Genomic DNA, 19,750 nt, shown 5'->3' on the forward strand with positions numbered 1-19,750 from the left:
GTTCCTGTGTGTAGGATGTGGGATCTTTCTCGTCTGCATAATTTAATGCCACATTACTCGGTGCATCTACCCAATGGGCCACTGGGGAAATCTGAGATTTACAGTTAAGTTAAATATTTTCTTCCCCAAAGTTGGCAAAAATTTGTAAAATGAAGAATAAATCCTCCCAAGAAAACTAAATTAAAAAAAAAATTAAACGTTGTTATGTCTGTGTATCTTAATGTTGTGTCCTTCAATAATCAGACAACAGACTGCAGGGAACGATTCAACAGGTGTTTACTGAATGAGGGTTACTCTAGAACTAACTGTACAGATCACTACTCAGGGTTTATATACAGGTGTGGTCACTGCCGGTACTACAGTATACAGGAGCTGTAAAAAGTAGTTCTCTCCCTTAAGGTATATATATATTACATACATTACAATTCCTCCCCTTTTAGATTAACAGTACCATAATACTCATTTAACAATTAACATTTTTAATATACAATGTTATATGAAAATAGTCCATTCATATATTCAGTCTCTGGGGAGGCTTCCTGATTCTTTCTGGATAACGCCTTTCCCGAGTGTCTCTCTCTTGGTGCGGGGGCGATTCTAGCACCCTGTCATCAGTTGATTCATCAGCTTCCAATGCTATTCTTTCTGAGGTAGATGCGACCTGTACGTCGGGTTCCTCACCAGGTACGTATGGCCGAGACATGGGGTTGACTCGTTCCTGTGACTCTAGGATCTGGTCAACATGGCGTCTCACAATGTTCTCCCCAACATCCACTGTGTACATTAGTGGCCCCTGCCATGTGCATATCGTTCCGGGTTGCCATTTCTCTGTTCGATAGTCACGGGCCAAGACTGGTTGCCCTAAATTGAAGCTCCTTGTCGGCTTCTCATTGATGTGCTGGAATTGCTTACTCTCAACATCTCTTCGTACATTTGGTCTGAGCAAATCCAGACGAGATCTCAACCTTCGGTTAAAGAACATCATGGCTGGGGCCTGGTTGGTGACTGCATGTGTCGCATTTCTGTAGGCCAACAGGAAATTGTCCACCTTATGCTGCAGTGGAATGTCGTCATCGTACATGGACCTTACTGCTTTTTTAAAGGTTTGTACGAAGCTCTCAGCCAATCCATTTGTGGCTGGATGATACGGGGCGGATGTGTAATGCCTTACCCCATTCCTTTTCATAAATCTTCGAAACTCTTTGGACACAAACTGTGGTCCGTTATCAGAGCAAATCTGCTCTGGCAAGCCGTTCCTGGCAAAAATGGTCCGTAGGACTGCAATAGTTTTCTGCGTGGTGGTGGAGGACATTTTGATCACCTCAGGTCATTTCGAGTGCGCATCCACGGCTATTAAAAACATTGAATCCATGAATGGACCAGCAAAATCAATATGCATCCGTTGCCATGGAGATGAGGGCCACTCCCATGGGTGTAGAGGGGCATGTGGTGGTGCATTTTGGACCTTCTGGCATCCTGAGCAGCTCTTTGTCAGGTCCTCGATTTGCTGATCGATCCCCGGCCACCAGACATAAGCCCTAGCAAGGCTTTTCATTTTCACCCCTCCCAGATGACCTTCGTGAAGCTCATTGAGCACTCTCTCCCTTAACTTGGGTGGAATTACCACTCGGGATCCACACATCAAGGTCCCCTGGCATACGGACAGCTGTTCTCTTCTGGATGAGAATGCTGGCAACAGTGAGTCGCCATGTGCTGGCCATCCCTTCACCGTCAAATCATATACCCGAGACAGTGTCGGGTCATTTCGGGTCTCCTTCTCTATACCAGCGTTAGTTACTGGCAAGCATTCAATTATAGTCGAATGAAATATTTCGACAGGATCCACTGCTGGTGCTTCCTCCGCAGTAGGCAGTGGCAGGCGTGATAGCCCATCAGCGTTTCTATGCTGTTTCGTGCCCTTATACTCGATTTCATATTGGTGCGCCCCTAGAAAAAGGGACCATCTCTGTAGCCGTTGCGCAGTCATCACCGGAACGCCCTTCTTTGGATTAAAGATGGAGACAAGTGGTTGGTGGTCAGTCAGCAAGGTGAACTTCTGCCCGTGCAGATAGTGGTTGAACTTTTTCACTCCCCACACTAGGCTGAGGGCCTCCCTGTCAATCTGGGCGTAGTTACGCTCGGCTGAGGTTAGTGACCGAGACGCAAAGGCTACTGGCCTCTCCGAGCCGTCCGGGAATTTGTGCGACAGCACCGCTCCAATGCCATAGGGTGATGCATCACACGCCAACCGAATTGGTAAACATAAGCACATAAGAAATAGGAGACTTGTTGTGTCGGTACCTTTCTACCGAGACACAATTTAGGACTCAGAACTCAGAGATTCAAACATGAAGTGCTTTATTGGAAGGAAAGGAAGTTCTGGAAAGTTCCGAACAAAGAGAGCTAAAACTTAACAGAGAACACCCAACCATTTATCTCCTGTGACAGCGCCACCACAGGTGGGAGGAGAACACACAATACATAACATTTCCTCCCCTCTTAAATGGAAGGTCCACATTATTCCTCAACAGGTAAGTTACTTTCAATGCACTCAACGAACCTAGGGTAGAGGTAGACTGCCTCAAACCCTAACTTTACCCTGGGGTTTATTCTGCCCCAGTCTTGTGGGTAAGTCACGAAGCCTACAGATCCAAGCGTCTTGGAGGCCGCCGCTCTCTGACAGGATATCGGCGGTCATCGCTGGCTTCCACAGCAGTAGGCATCGACACAGGCCTGGATGGAGAAGGTGCCTGTGTCAGTTGAAAGTCAGGAGTTTGCACAGGTGGAACAGTCTCTTTGACTTCCTGTGTTGGAGAAGAGCACTGTGGCAAAGGATGCTGGTTTGCGGTATCATCCGGAAACAGTTCAGGCCAACCAGCCGTTGGAGCCTCTGTGGCTGTCTCTGCTCCGAGCAACAGTTGATCTGTGTGTCTTCTCCAGATGACATCATCAGCAGTCTCAACCATGTAAGACACAGGGCCCGTCTGCGCGATCACCGTAGCAGGAACCCATTTCGGTCCAGTGCTGTAGTTTCGAGCTAGGGTGTTGTCTCCCGGATGAAACCGCCTCTCCTTGGCTCTTTTCTCTCTCTTTTCAACTTGAGCTTGTTGTTGACGATGGACAACCTGTTCTGCCCTTGGAGGTTTGAGTAAGTCAAAACTTGTCCGCAACTGCCTCTTCATCATGAGCGAAGCGGGGGAAGTTTTGGTTGTGGCATGTGGCTCGTTCTTGTAGGACAACAGGAAGCTGTTCAGACGTTGGTGGATTGAGCCCTGACCTTGCGATGCCTTCAAGGCGTGCTTCAAAGTTTGCACAAACCTTTCTGCCTGGCCATTAGTAGAGGGATGCTAGGGCGCAGACCTGATGTGTTGGACACCATTCACATGCAGGAAGGTTGCAAACTCCTGTGATACAAATTGTGGACCGTTGTCACTTACGAGTTGTTCTGGTGAGCCATAACGGCTGAACATCTCACCAAGTTTCTCAATTGTTTTCTCTGCCGTGGTAGACCTCATCACAGCGACCTCCGGCCACTTGCTACGAGCGTCCACAACCACCATAAACATCTTCCCTTCGAAAGGACCGGCGAAGTCCACATGTACTCGCTGCCACACTTCTGCAGGCCAATCCCAGGGGTGTAGGGTTGCCAGCTGTGGAACATTCCGGACCCTTTGACATGGGGAACATGTTTTGGCTTTCTCCTCAATATTCCCATCGAGACCTGGCCACCAGAAGTAGCTTCTTGCCATTTCCTTCATCCGAACCATCCCACTGTGGCCTGTATGAAGTTGTTGCAGTATAGGTTCCCTCAGAGGTGGCGGAATGATGACACGGCGTCCCCAAAGAAGACAACCTGCCTGGACGGAGAGCTCATTTCTTTTTGAAATGTAAGGTTTCAAACTAGGAGAATCTCCTATTGCTCTCCCTCGAATGACATCGTCCATTATCTCAGACAGGACTGGATCGTTGCGGGTGTACCTTCGCACCTGAACTGCAGTGACAGGTGCTCCCTCCACTTGTCTAAAGTAGAAGATGTCTATCTGACGAGGCTCTGGGGGAGTAACAGGCAAGGGTAGCCTCGAGAGACCGTCTGCGTTGCCGTGCAAGTCTGATTTGCGATATTTGATGTCGTATGTGTGTCCTGACAACAGTAAAGCCCACCTTTGCATCCTGCTTGCAGCGAGAGACGGAATTCCGTTGTGGGGCCTGAAGATTGAAGTCAATGGACGGTGGTCTGTCAGGAGTGTGAACCTTCTCCCAAACAGGTACTGATGAAATTTTCAAATTCCAAAAACGATTCCCAAGGCCTTGCGCTCGATCTGCGCATAGTTACTCTCGGCCTTGTTCAAGGTGCGTGATGCGAAGGCGATAGGTTTCTCTTCACCCGAAGGCATGATGTGGGATATGACTGCTCCCACACCATATGGTGATGCATCACATGCTAGCTGCATGGGTAGCTTTGGGTCGAAGTGTGTCAGGACCTCTGAATTCAGCAATGCTTTCTTTGCTTGGGCGAAAGCTTCATTGCACAGTTCAGTCCATTTCCATGTTTTGCCTTGACATAGCAACTGATGTAACGGCTTCAGCAATGTTGCTAAGTCTGGAATAAACTTCCCATAGTAGTTAAGTAGCCCCAGAAATGAACGTAACTGGCTCACATTCTGGGGTGCTGGGGCCTCCACGATCGCCTTGACCTTTGGCAGCGCCTTATGCAGGCCAGTAGCGTCAATCACATGCCCCAGGTACTCAACTGAAGACTGAAAGAATTCACATTTGTCTTTACGAACTCTGAGTCCGTACTCTTTCAGTCGTTGTAGTGTCGCATCCAAGTTCAGAAGGTGATCCTCCTCCTTTGTCCCAGTGACAAGGATGTCATCCAGGTAGCACTGGACTCCTGGCAGTCCACTCAAAATCTGATCCATTGCCCTTTGGAATAGAGCAGGGGCTGACGTAATTCCAAACGGAAGGCGGCAGTACCTGTATAACCCCTTGTGTGTCACAATTGTCAGCAGCTCCTTTGATTTGTCATCGACATGCATTTGTAGATAAGCCTGGCATAAGTCTATTTTGCTGAACTTTTGCCCTCCGGCCAGGCCCGTAAAAAGATCAATGAGGGGAAGAGGGTACTGTTCCACAGACAGCACTGGGTTAATAGTCACTTTAAAATCCCCGCAGATTCGAACAGATCCATCCTTTTTCAGGACAGGAACAATGGGTGTGGCCCATTTGCTCATGCTCACAGGCTCCAGGACTCCATTCTCGACTAAGGCCTCCAAGTTAGCCTCAACTTTTGGCCTAATTGCATAGGATACAGGTCGGGCTTTGTGAAACTTCGGCTTGCTGTCAGGTTTAATGTCCAGTCTCGCTAATCTTTTTCATGCTCCCAAGTTCCCCATTGAAGAGTTCTGCATGTTTGTTTAACACTGCAGTCAGACCTGACTCCCTTTTTGACATCATGCGGACTGCAGGCCAGTCCAGCGTGATTTTCTCTAGCCACGCACGTCCCAGTAGCGATGGGTAATTTCTCTTTACCACATATAGTGGCAGTTTTGCAGTCTGTCCGTTCAATTTAACTGTCACCTCAATGACGCCTCTCATGGCCACAGGTTCGCCGGTATACGTCTTTAGCACAATGTTTGTTGGCTGAAGGGTAAGATGCTTTAGCATTTTGTTGTAGACAGTGTCTGAAACAAGGGACACAGCCGCGCCTTTGTCCACCTCCATCCGCACTGATTGTCCCTCCGCCAGTGGTGACACCCAGTAGCCATTTGAACCACCTGCAACCGTCAGTATATGCACCTCTTCCTCCTCAGAGGTGTCGCTCCCCTCTGTTTTGCTTGTTCCATCATACTGCACTGAATGAACACTCTTTTTCCTCTCTTGTCCAAATACAGACATTTTGCTTCCATGCTTCCCAGCTCTGTCTGTTCTTTTTTTACCTCTACAGGCGCGTTCAATGTGACCCTTTTTGCCACAATTTCGGCATTCCAGCTCCGTACACCAGCCGTCATTAGCGTGATGGCCCGCTTTCCCACAACGGTAACATGTGCCGTTCCGCGCATCTTTAGGCTCAGACGACACCTTGTGAACTCTCCCTGTTGAACTCAACTGGTGAGCCTCCTTTTCCGCCATCTCCATGGAGACACTAACTTCAATGGCCTTTTCAAGAGTAAGGTTGTCCTCAGTAAGAAGGCGCTTCAGTGTGGCTGCATTTTGCAGACCACACACAAGTCTGTCTCTAATGGTGTCATTCAGCACCTCCTTGAACTGGCAGTGTTCCGACAACCTTTTTAAAGCAGCAATAAACATCATCACTGATTCCCCCTCCTCTTGATTCCGTTTGTGAAATCTAAATCTCTCAGCAATAACCAGAGGTTTTGGTGAAAAATGTGCTCCAAGAATTTCCACTAGTTGCTTATATGTTTTAGTTCCTGGCTTATCTGGCTGCATGAGGCTGTGAAGTAAATTGAAAGTCTTCGGCCCGATTACACTCAAAAAGGTAGGCACGACCTTTTCATTTGCCACCGCATTCGCCAATACAAAATAGTCAAAACGTTCCATATATGCACTCCATTGCTCCACATTTTCATCAAAATCACCAATGTTTCCTAATATAGTAGCCATCTCACGTTTCAAATTAAATTTTCTGTTTACTCACTGCACCCGTAACGTACGCAGATTCATCCCATCCTCGTCGCCACTCGTTGTGTCGGTACCTTTCTACCTAGACACAATTTAGGACTCAGAACTCAGAGATTCAAACATGAAGTGCTTTATTGGAAGGAAAGGAAGTTCTGGAAAGTTCCGAACAAAGAGAGCTAAAACTTAACAGAGAACACCCAACCATTTATCTCCTGTGACAGTGCCACCACAGGTGGGAGGAGAACACACAATACATAACAATAAGAACACAAGAAATAGGAGCAGGAGTAGGCCAATCGGCCCCTCGAGCCTGCTCCGCCATTCAATAAGATCATGGCTGATCTGATCCTAACCGCCAATCTACTATCACAGAACCATCTCCTGAATCTAACCGAATTAGACACACGAAATAGGAGCAGGATCAGGCTACACGGCCCCTGGGCCCGCTCCGCTACCCACAGGGCCATGACTGATCCGAACCTAGACTCATGTCCAAATTCCTGCCCGCTCCCCGTAACCCTTTATTCCCTTTACTTCTAGGAAACTGTCTATTTCTGTTTTAAATTCATGTAATGATATAGCTTCTACAGCTTTTTGGGGCAGCATATTCCATGGACCTACCACCCTCTGAGTGAAGTAGTTCCTCCTCATCTCAGTTTTGAAAGAGCAGCCCCTTATTCTAAGACTATGCCCCCTAGTTCTAGTTTCACCCATCATCGGGAACATCCTCCCCGCATCCACCCAATCCAACCCCTTCACAATCTTATATGTTTCAATAAGATCGCCTCTCATTCTTCTGAACTCCAATGAGTAGAGTCCCAATCTACTCAACCTTTCCTCATATGTCCATCCCCTCATCCCCGGGATTAACCGAGTGAACCTTCTTTGTACTGACTCGAGAGCAAGTATGTCCTTTCTTAAGTATGGACACCAAAACTGTACGCAGTATTCAAGATGCGGTCTCACCAATACCTGTTACAACTGAAGCAATACCTCCCTATTTTTATATTCTATCCCCCTAGCAATGAAAGCCAACATTCCATTGGCCTTCTTAATCACTTGCTGCACCTGCATACTAACCTTTTGAGTTTCGTGCACCAGGACCCCCAGATCCCTTTGTACTTCAGTACTTTCCAGTTTATTGCCATTAAGATAATAACTTGCTCTATGATTTTTCCTGCCAAAGTGCATAACCTCACACTTTCCAGTATTGTATTCCATCTGCCAAATCTCTGCCCACTTACTTAGCCTGTCTATGTCCCCTTGCAGGTTTTTTATGTCCTCCTCACTCACTACTTTCCCTCCCATCTTAGTATCATCTGCAAACTTTGATATGTTACACTCGGTCCCCTCCTCCAAATCGTTAATATAGATTGTAAAGAGTTGGGGACCCAGCACTGACCCCTGCGGAACACCACTTGCTACTGATTGCCAGTCTGAGAATGAACCATTTATCCCAACTCTCTGCCTTCTGTTAGATAGCCAATCCTCTATCCATGCCAGAATATTACCCCCAATCCCGTGATTTTTTATCGTAAGCAATAATCTTTTGGGTGGCACCTTGTCAAATGCCTTTTGGAAGTCTAAATACACTACGTCTACTGGTTCCCCTTTATCCACCCTATATGTTACTTCCTCAAAGAACTCCAGCAAATTTGTCAAACATGACTTCCCCTTCATAAAACCATGCTGACTTTGTCCTATTAAATTATGATTATCCAAATGTCCTGTTACTGTCTCCTTAATAATGGACTCCAAAATTTTACCTACCACAGATGTTAGGCTAACCGGTCTATAGTTTCCAGCCTTCTGTCTACTGCCCTTTTTAAATAAGGGTGTTACATTAGCAGTTTTCCAGTCTGCCGGGACCTTTGCCGAGTCCAGGGAGTTTTGGAAAATTATTACCAATGCATCCACAGTCCCTACCGCCACTTCCCTCAAGACCCTAGGATGTAAGCCATCAGGTCCAGGTGATTTATCCGCCTTGAGTCCCATTATTTTACCGAGTACCACTTCCTTAGTGATTTTGATCGTGTTTAGCTCCTCCCCCCCTTTAGCCCCCTGTTTGTCCAGTGTTGGGATAATCTTAGTGTCTTCTACTGTAAAGACTGATACAAAATATTCAGTGTTTTTGCCATCTCCATATTTCCCACCATTAATTTCCCGGTCTCATCCTCTAAGGGACCAACATTTACTTTAGCCACCCTTTTTCTTTTTATATAACTATAAAAACTCTTACTATCTGTTTTTATATTTTTTGCTAATTTACTTTCATAATCTATCTTCCCTTTCTTAATCAATCGTTTTGTTATTTTTTGCTGTCTTTTAAAGTTTTCCCAATCCTCTATCCTCCCACTAGATTTGGCTACATTATATGCCCTTGTTTTTACTCGAATACTATCCTTAATTTCTTTACTTAGCCATGGATGGCTGTCTTTTCTTTTACACCCTTTTCTTCTCAGTGGAATATATATTTTTTGGAAGTTGTAAAATAACTCCTTAAATGTACACCACTGATCATGTATCGTCTTACCCTTTAATCTATTTTCCCAATCCACTCTACTCAATTCCGCTCTCATACCTTCATAGTCTCCTTTATTCAAACTTAGCATGCTTGTTTGAGATCCAACCTTCTCACCCTCTAATTGAATTTGGAATTCAACCATGTTATGGTCACTCATTCCAAGGGGATCCTTTATTAGGACATTTTAAATTAATCCTGTCTCGTTACACAGGACCAGATCTAAGGTTGCTTGCCCCCTGGTCGGTTCAGTTACATCCTGCTCAAGAAACCCATCCCTAATACACTCAATGAACTCATCCTCAAGGCAGCCCTGCCCAATTTGATTTGTCCAATTAATATGATAGTTAAAATCCCCCATAATTATAGATGTTCCCTTTTTACAAGCCTCAACTATTTCCTGATTGATACTCCGTCCAACAGAGTTGCAACTGTTCGGAGGCCTATAGACTACGCCCACTAGTGTTTTTTTCCCTTATTATTCCTTATCTCCACCCAAACTGTTTCATTATCCTGATCTTTTGACCCAATATCATTTCTCTGTATTACAGTGATTCCTTCCTTTATTAACATAGCCACCCCACCTCCCCTTCCTTCCTGCCTGCCTGTCCTCCCTGATCGTTAAATAACCTGGTATGTTTAATTCCCAGGCATTGTCACACTGCAGCCATGTTTCTGTAATGGCCACAAGATCATACCCATATGTAATTATTTGTGCCATTAACTCATCTATTTTGTTACGAATGCTACGTGCATTCAGATAGAGAACTTTCAAATATGTTTTGTGACACTTAGTTCCTGCTTTTGCCCTTTTTATTACTTTACCTTTTACTCCATACCTTCTGCCCCTTCCTGACACGCTCTGGTTTTTAATTTCCCCACTGCTACCTAAGTCTATGACCTTCTCTGTTGTCATTTTTATTATTTGCTCTCTAGGAACCTCCCCCGCACTAGTTAGTTTAAAGCCCTCTCTACAGCCTTAGATATATGATCCACCAGGACTCTAATCCCAGCATTGGCCAAGTGAAGCCCATCCCAACGGAACAGCTCCCTCCTGCCCCAGTACTGGTGCCAGTGTCCCAGGAAGCAAAACCCATTTCTCCCACACCAGTCTTTGAGTCACGCATTTAACTCTCTAATTTTATTTGTCCTAGCCAAATTCGCTTGTGGCTCAGGTAATAATCCAGAGATTATTACCCTTGTGGTTCTGCTTTTTAATTTGGCCCCTAGCTGCTCAAACTCCCTCAGCAGAACCTCCTTTCTTGTCCTATCTATGTCGTTGGTACCAACATGGACCACGTCAATTGGATCCTCCCCCTCCCACTCCAAGTTTCTCTCCAGTCCAGAGGAGATGTCCTTAACCCTGGCACCGGGCAGGCAACACAGCCTTCGGGACTCTTGCTCTCGGCTGCAAAGAACTCTATCTATCCCCCTAACGATACTATCCCCTACCACTACAACATTTTTTTTAACTCCCCCCACTTGAATGGCCCCCCGCTCCACGGTGCTGTGGCCAGGTTGCTCATCCTCCCCGCAGTCCCTGTTCCTATCCTCACAGGGAGTAAGAGCCTCGAACCTGTTGGACAAGTGCAAGGGCTGCGGCTCCTCCAACACTACCTCCTGGATCCCCGTACCTGCCTCACTTCTAGTCACACCATCCTGACCCTGGCCACGGACTACATCTGAATGAATTAATCTAATTGGTGTGACTACCTCGTGATACACAGAGTCCAGGTAACTCTCCCCCTCCCTGATGTGTCTCAGTGTTTGAAGCTCGGACTCCAGCTCTTGAACACGGAGCCAGAATTCCTCGAGCAGCCAACACTTACTGCAAATGTGATCACCGTGAGCATCAATGGTGTCCACCAGCTCCCACATATTGCAGCAGCAACACATCACCTGATCTCCCATTCACAGAATCACAGAAACCCCACAGTGCAGATAGAGGCCATTTCGGCCCATCGAGCCGGCACCGACACATATCCCACCAAATCCCCGTAACCCCTACACCAGCACATATCCCATCCTATCCCTGTAACCCCACGTATTTAATCCCCCTAACACTAAGGGTCAATTTATCATAGCCAATCAACCTAACCCGCACATCTTTGGACTGTGGGAGGAAACCGGAGCACCCGGAGAAAACCCACGCAAACACGGGGAGAATGTGCAAACTCCACACAGGCAGTCGCCCGAGGCCGGATTCGAACCCGGGTCCCTGGCGCTGTGAGGCACAGTGCTAACCACTATGCCACCGTGCTGCCCATTCTATGTAATTAATTAAATTTGATATTTTTAAATACCCTCTGTCCCGATTCTAGATGATGAATATCGCACCTTAGAAACTATAAACCAAAGAGATTTAAGCTTTGGTTAGTGTTGGGTTGAAATGAGCCAACACCTCTTTTGATGTGATCAATGCTTTGCTCTTCTGGAAAGCTCGTTTACATTCGTCACTCCACTTCCATGGTACCCCAGTTTGCAGTAGGGTGTTCAGTGGGTGTAGTACGGTAGACAAATTCGGCAAGAACTTATGGTAGCAGTTCACCAGCCCGAGGAACGACCTCAGTTGTGACACATTTTCCGGTGCTGGAGCCTTGACTACTGCCTCAATCTTTTCAGGGGACTTATGTAACCCCTCTTTATCAATAACATGGCCACAATACGAGATCTGCTTCTGGAAAAACTCGCATTTGTGGCGATTAGCTAGGAGCCCATATTCCTTCAATCTAGTGAGCACCTTCTCCAGGTTGGCGAGGTGATCACTGTCATTTTCGCCCGTAACCAGGATGTCGTCCAAATAACACTGGGTCCCTGGAATCCCTTGCAGGACTTGTTCCATTGCCCTTTGCCAAATAGCCGGAGCTGATGCTACCCCGAACACCAGCCGGTTGTATTAGTAGAGACCTTTATGAGTGTTGATCGTGAGGTACTGTTTCGAGGCTTCTTCTACCTCCATTTGCAAGTACGCCTGGGCCAGATCAATCTTAGTGAAGTGTTTCCCTCCAGATAGCGAGGCGAAAATATCTTCAATCCGCGGAAGCGGATATTGTACAGTGTGAAGGACTGGGTTCACTGTCACCTTAAAGTCCCCACAGATGCGAACCTTCTTTGGTTCCCCAGGCGTATTACTCAACGACCTCTTCATTACAGGAACGATGGGTGTAGCCCACTCGCTCCAGTCCACTTTGGACAGTACTCCTGAACATTCCAAACCTTCCAGCTCTGCTTCGACGGCTGGGCGGATTGCATAAGGTACCGGTCTGGCCTTAAAAAACTTTGGGCTTGCATTTTCCTCTATTTTGATCGTCGCTGTTATGCCTTTTAGTGTTCAGAGTCCCTGCTGGAACACTTCTTGTGCATCAGTTAGCATTTTTGACAGTCGTCCAGGTGTGACGTCGTCATCCTTTTTGGCATCTACAGTCAGTGCTTGTATGGAATGCCAATCTAGCTGTATCTTCCGGATCCATTCACGTCCTAGTAGTGGTGGTCCTCCATCTGGCAATACATATAGGTCCATTTTTGGTGTTTCCTTGCCGTTATATATAACGTTCACCCTTATTTTTCCTTTGGGGTAGACTTTTTGCCCCGTGTACGTCTTCAAGACAATCTTTGTATCTCTCAAGGGTATATGTGAGAATAGCCACTTATAGTCCCTTCGGTTTATGACTGTTAGGGCTGATCCTGTGTCCAATTCCATTTTCACTTGGACTCCTGCTATCTTGAGCGTGACCCAGATAGTTTGGTGATCCTCCATTTTGATCACATTATGTAGTTTCAGACAACCCAGCTCCTTGCTTCCGGAATCTGTATCACTCTTCTGTTCATCTGAACTACTCTCCGTCACCTTACGTACCTTCTTGTACTTCTCCTGTGGAGATTTCTTGCTGCTGGTTTTCTTTCCCGACCTGCAGACTCTTGCTATGTGTCCTACTTTTCCACACTGTCTGCACACTTTGTCCTTGAACCAGCAATCATTATGGTCGTGTGTTGTTCTGCCGCAGCGATAGCACTTCACTGTTCCGTATGACATTTCATTTGTGCCATATTCTTGCAGTCTCCATTGTATCTCTGAAGCGCCCCGTGCTGCTGCTTCGTGTGATACTGCAATGCTGAAAGCCTTGTCCAGCGTAAGATCCTTTTCTGATAGAAGCCGTTTCTGGGTTCCTTCACTTTGAAGCCCACACACAAACTTGTCCCTTAAAGTATCTGCTAGTCCCGTTCCAAACTGGCAGTGTTTCGATAGCTTGCGCAGTTCCGTTAAATACTCAGCATTACTTTCATCTTTATGCTGGTTCCTTTTGTGAAACTTAAATCTTTCTGCTATCAGCAGCGGTGTGGGGTTTAAGTGGTCCTGTAGGATTGATACTATGTTTTCAAAATCCGTTTCTACTGGCTTCTCTGGGGTTACTAGGTTTCGTAGTAAGCCATACGTTTTTGCACCCATTGAATTCAACAATACCAGCGCTTTCTTGTCGTCTGGCACTTCATTCGCCTTGCAGTATATTGCTATGCGTTCGACATATGTCGTCCAATCTTCGACTTCATTGTCGAACGCTGTGATACTGCCACTCTTCGGCATTTTTGGGTGTGGTTAGACTGGCTTAAAATGGCGTCTCCCTCGCTTTCCTTTCTTCCCCGCTGCAGCTTAAAATGGCGTCTCCCGCGCTGCTGCCAACGCCGCTCTCGGCGGTCCTCATGGCAACGCCCTGTGGGTTTTGCGCGCTGCTCCTGCGCTGCTGCCAACGCTGCTCTCTGCGGTCCTCGTGGCAATGGCAGCGCCTCGCATTTTCCTGTGCGCCTCTCTCCCCCGTTGACGCTGCTCGGCCCTTGAACACCGGCTGCGCTCTGCTCCCTCTCACCCATTGACGCCACTCGGTCCTGAACACCGGCTGCGCCCTGTGCGCTCTGCCCTCTCTCTCTCCCCCGTCGATGCTGCTCGGCCTTTTTCTGTGCCGCTCGGTCGGGCTCTAGCCTGCCGCTGTCCGGGAAGGGTCTGCGCAGTACCTGTTGCCAGCCCGTTTCGCTGGACCACCGTGACTGGAAAGCCAAGCCTGGCTCTCAACAGCCTCCCCTGCGATGCTCAAATCGCCGCTGGATGACTGGGCGGTTGCCCATGGTCGACGCCCGTGCTTCTGGACTCGACCTTCTTCCACTGTTCTCCAGGAACGAATCCCTGGGAGGTGATGCAGAGTTGCAGGTAGGTTCGAATCTGCCTCGTCGCCAATGTTATGTCCGTGTATCTTAATGTTGTGTCCTTCAATAATCAGACAACAGACTGCAGGGAACGATTCAACAGGTGTTTACTGAATGAGGGTTACTCTAGAACTAACTGTACAGATCACTACTCAGGGTTCATATACAGGTGTGGTCATTGCCGGTACTACAGTATACAGGAGCTGTAAAAAGTAGTTCTCTCCCTTAAGGTATATATACATTACATACATTACAAATGTGACCTTGCGATTGTAACCTATTACAGAGGTTATGAGTTGGAGCAATAATTTGTAGAAAATCTAGGCAAAATCGACAGAGGTGTTTTATGAAATGTAGCTCCTGTTGTAACTCAAATTCACTCCAGGCACACCTCTTGTGTCCTGTGCTCTGTTGATGAGCCGCACCCTCCCTATTAACTGAAGCTGGGATAACCTGCCCTGTGCAAACACTAAACGCTTATTACAATCAGGTAGGAGGCCCACTTTGTCTCGCCTTGCTTCAGAAGATGCCTTATATCAGCCATGGCAGATACTTCTGTACTAAGCTGAAATCTTAAAATAAGTTTATGTATGGGTTGTTATATGCAGCAGGAAGCAGTAACAGGAAGGTACTAATATAAATGCCAAAATAAATAACAGCCTGCAACTAGTTTACAAATAATTAAATGAGCAAAGTAGCCCGCTATGATCCTTGGGAAAGCTTATTTGCAGAACTTGGCATAAAAATGAATACTTTTCAGATAGTTGATTTCTGAGTGAATCAGCGGATTTAGTCTACAGGATTTATATATTTGTGTTTATGGTCCGGCTAAGCTGAAGTAACTCCAGTTGGGCGGTGCTGAAGCAAATCTGTCCAAGAAGCCTGTTTGATTTACAGTTGGTCAGTCCTATGAGATTACAAGGTCATTGCACTTATTGCAAACCAATCAAATAAAGTGATTGGACAGCATGGCACAGCGAAGGCAGAAAAATTGGGCAGGCAGCCAGTCTGATTTCCTGTCAAATCAATGGATGGCAAATGGGATGGGCTCCATTAGGAGTATGGGCTCCCCCTGCTTGATTTTCCCATATTCACTGTGCCCAGGCAATCCAATACCTCCGAGGCACAGGAAATAGAAAGTCTACTTCCCAGCTCCCCCTGCCCCCAACCATGAACTCTTAACTTTCCAATTGGTCTGTTAGTATATGATAGATGGGGTGGGTTTAAATTCGACTTGGGTTGTTGTGCAAGCTTGGTGATAGCACATCGGCCACCCGTCTTGCACTCTGCCCGGTTTGCTTTGAAAATCGTGTGGAGTATAAAATGGGATAGTGCTGAACAATCACCTGTTTTGCATTATCATCCAAGGCACATTTCACTCCCTGTGGTGTGGAGATGCCGGTGTTGGACTGGGGTGGACAAATGTAAGAAGTCACGCAACACCAGGTTATAGTCCAACAGTTTCATTTGAAATCACAAGCTTTCGGAGCGCTGCTCCTTCGTCAGGTGAAGTGGAGAGATGCATCTTTCCACTTCACCTGACGAAGGAGCAGCGCTCCGAAAGCTTGTGATTTCAAATGAAACTGTTGGACTATAACCTAGTGTTGTGTGACTTCTTACATTTGTTCACTCCCTGTGTTTTATTAGAGTTTCTGAAGCTGGTTTGATTCTGGAGTTAATATATTGTGTTTTTAATGAAAGTGCAGCTCCATTTTGAATGTGTTTTCAAACTAAGACACATTAAAGATAAAATAATGGACAAAATCATTTTTCACACTTGTATCTTATCTATAAATGTTTAAAATACAGGAAACTTTCTGGTATCTGGCACTGACGGGACCGAGCTGGTGCCGTACCATCAAAACTGCCGTAGAAACCAGCGCTAATGTTAAAACATACGGAGCTTTTGAGCTCCGTGTGAATCAACAAACCCTGTTGCTTAGCAACAGCTTCAAAACAGTCGGCCGCAGCTTAAAAGCGTCTCTGTAGCTAAGCAACAGCTTCAGCTAGACCTTGCAGAGCCTGACTGGAAAAAAAAAAGCAACAAGAAGTAAAAAAACTTATAGGAAACGGCTCCTGAATTTTGCCGGTAGAGAGAGCTTTCCGGACATTTAACCTCTGGTTAAACGAAAGTTTCCTGTAGCAAGAATACAGGCTTTGATAAAGCATCGAATGGACTTGACATTATATTGGTGATTTCTACCTCTCAATTTGGTGGTTCAATCAGAGAACCATTATCAACAGAGCCTCTGATTACCAACTGGAGCCATAGGGATAGTTGAGAGATATCTAATTTTACTTCAACTTTTGATTTGTATAGGCAGGCCAAATGGTCACGCTGAGTGATGCGGGAGATATTTCATTCAATTTATTAGTGGTGTGCGACTTCTGACAAGTTTCAGTCATGGCTATTGTAGTGGCGCTTCTTAGTTTCCAAACAGGCAGGCCACTGAGCTGTGGGGCCTTTAACAACGAGTAGACGCGTGTCGAAATAAAACGTTCCCAAACGTAGCTTTGTCTTTTAAACTGTTTACTATAACACTTAACAAACGGAATTACAAAGCAAACACGTATAAACGAACACGGTCAAAAACTGTACTGCTCCAAACCTCACAGCTTCTGCCTCTTTCACCACGTGCAGTTTAAACTGTAAAATGGCTGCACCCATGTGTGGCTTAGGGACTGTTCCATTGTGGCAAGAATGAAGGGGGTGTCGGACTATACTACTGGAGCAAGAAAATAGGGGGTTTCTTAATACAATAAGTCGGTCAGGTAAATTAACTGTATTATGCCATTTAGCCACTATTTTAAAGTATTTTCTTAAGCTTTTATGGCTCTTACAGCTATTTTAAAGTGCTACCTGCAAATAGTCTGATTTATTTTAAGATTTGGAACCAGATCAAAATCTTGTCCATCCATGGAAGGTATGTGCCTATATTTTTGACTGGCTTCGGTTATGAAGATTTTCTCACTTGGAAGATGAACAAGAAATTACGATCTGGAATGCATTGCAGTTTTGATCTGGAATGCACTACCTGAAAGGGTTGTGGAAACAGATTTAACAGTAACTTTCAAAAGGGAATTGGATATATACCTGAAGGGAGAAAATTACAGGGCAATGGGAAAGAGTGAAGGAGTGGGGCGAATTGGATAGATCCTTCAATTGAATATATTTAAGGTGGAGATGGACAGATTTTTGAATGGTAAGGGAGTCAAGGGTTATTGGGAGCGGGCAGGGAAGTGGAGTTGAGGCCAAGATCAGATCAGCCATGATCTTATTGAATGGCGGAGCAGGCTCGAGGGGCCAAATGACCTACTCTTGCTCCTACATCTTATGTTCAAAGAGGCATGATGGGCCAAGTGGCCTCCTTCTGTGCTGTAAGTGTCGATGATTCTATGTTAGCCATTATATAACTTGAGCACCCACAATGGATACCTAATTTAGAATGATTTCAACTTTATTTTCCAAGTTACAAAATTGGGTTGTGGTTGCTTCTCTTGTAAATGGAGGATGATTTCCAACAAACACAGTCTCAAAAACATAATTCATAGTTCTTGTTTCATGTTTAGCAGCTAATTCAGTAACAGGTCTAGTGACAATAACTAGTCAATAAATTGCATTTCACTGTCCGGCAAACTTTCCAAGAGAGAAACATTGCAGCAGCTCGCATATATAACATCACAATATGTGCTGAAACCACCGTATCTAGTTCCTGGCAGGACGCCAATCCTTATGACCCGGGCCGCTAGACTTGTGTCACTAAGTAGATCGAGGTGAAACCACATGCATACAGTGGTGCGGTTCATTTGTGGAAAGTGGAGCAATGGAAGTCTAAAAAGAGTATACTGGATAGCAATTACCTTCAATCTGCTTCTAAAGTGGTTCTAACCTCGAGCTTTAATTAGAAATATTTACCTTGCTCTCCCTAGTCACCCAGGGCTCAGTTCCAATCAATGAAGATGGAAAAGTATTTTTTTTTTTTAAAACAAAAAAAAATTGCAGACTTCTGTTGGCGATGGTGGGATTGCTAGAAATGCATTACTTATGGGCCATTCATGCTATTATTCCTACTTTTAAAATTCACGCACCATTTGAACCACAGCACAGAGAGCGGTTATTTTTACACTCCCATGGTTCAGCACAACTGAATATTTGATAATGGGCAGCATTTTCTTTTAAGATGGCTGCAGACACTCACATAGTCATTTACGGAACGTGATGGGCGCTTTCCATTGGGTTTGGTTTTCAACTCGGCAGCGAGTGCATCTTCTTCAGCATCTTCTGCATCTCCAAAATCATAAAACTCTGCATCTGAAAAGATACAACGTTGAATTAGAACATTGGGTCTCCGTGCATCCATTGGACATCAATGCATTAATGTACAACAGTAATGTGTTTCCCCAGTACTATTTTCTTATATCTATTGTACATATTTCCGTGCCCTCAGGGCGTTACACAGACAATACAAAACATATGAATGGAAGCTGACTCCACTGGTGCACTGGGGTCAGTATGGGCATTAGAAATGAGAAAATATTGATTTATACTTTGTTGAGCATCATTACTTCTCCCTGGATAAGATATCATGGGTATTTGTTTGCAAATATCTTTGTTGTACTGAAAAAGATGATCGCAATCTCCAAACAAGAACCTGTTTTCATTTTCAAAGATGTTTCTGACATTTTTGTTTTGTATTTCTTGCTTGCAGGGGTAAAAAATGGATTTTGTTATCTGAATTGTTGCCATTCCATTTCCAGTTACAAAAACCAGTCCTTTCATCTAGTGGGAGTCTAAGGAATTGAGCTGCATAAGGGAGCAAGCGAATAGAAGATTGAAATGACGAGTCTTTTTGTTCCAAAAAATACCTCTCCTAAGTACACACCAGAAGTGACTTTTGTCTAGACAAGTAGCAATCTATAAGCAGATGTCCATTAATTTATGATCAATACAGCCTCAAAGCTTGCCTTTGGCACATCCATTACAGGTTTATGAAAATAATTAGCGGTTTTCAATATCTTATGCTTTGTGCTAAGCATCGGTGATTCTTGGATCAATATTCATTCAGTGCTTTGATAAGAACATTTGTGGAGATGCATATCATCAATAACTAGTATACTCTCTGTAAGCGAAATTCTGGTAAATACAGTGAAATGCAATTTATTACTACCCTTTTGTCAATGCTCCAAGATATTAATACACTTGAATGACATACGCTGATAGCTACTTGAAGTGCATGTCACTTAAAAACCCGACTAAACCCACTACTAAACATTCTAGCCGAGGAATTATGGTTGGCGATATTTGCGGACAAACATTTAACATTCTTTTGTCCGCTATTCTAGTGGAATTGTTACCCATTTAAAATGAAGCTAGTTTAAAAATAATGGGCA

At 45.3% G+C, this 19,750-nt stretch overlaps 1 protein-coding gene across 1 annotated transcript in view; it reads right to left on the reverse strand.

Annotated features, from left to right (window-relative positions):
• Positions 1–19,750, reverse strand: part of tnmd (tenomodulin) — a 106,443-nt gene that overhangs the window by 12,713 nt on the left and 73,980 nt on the right. Inside the window, exon 5 of the mRNA XM_085995960.1 lies at positions 18,559–18,671. Within this exon, the coding sequence (XP_085852086.1) occupies positions 18,559–18,671 (113 nt within the window). The remainder of the gene's footprint in view (positions 1–18,558; positions 18,672–19,750) is intronic.

The sequence above is a fragment of the Somniosus microcephalus genome, chromosome 1, assembly GCF_052327205.1.
Source record: "Somniosus microcephalus isolate GS21.2 chromosome 1, FLI_Smic_1.0, whole genome shotgun sequence".
Lineage (NCBI taxonomy): Eukaryota > Metazoa > Chordata > Chondrichthyes > Squaliformes > Somniosidae > Somniosus > Somniosus microcephalus.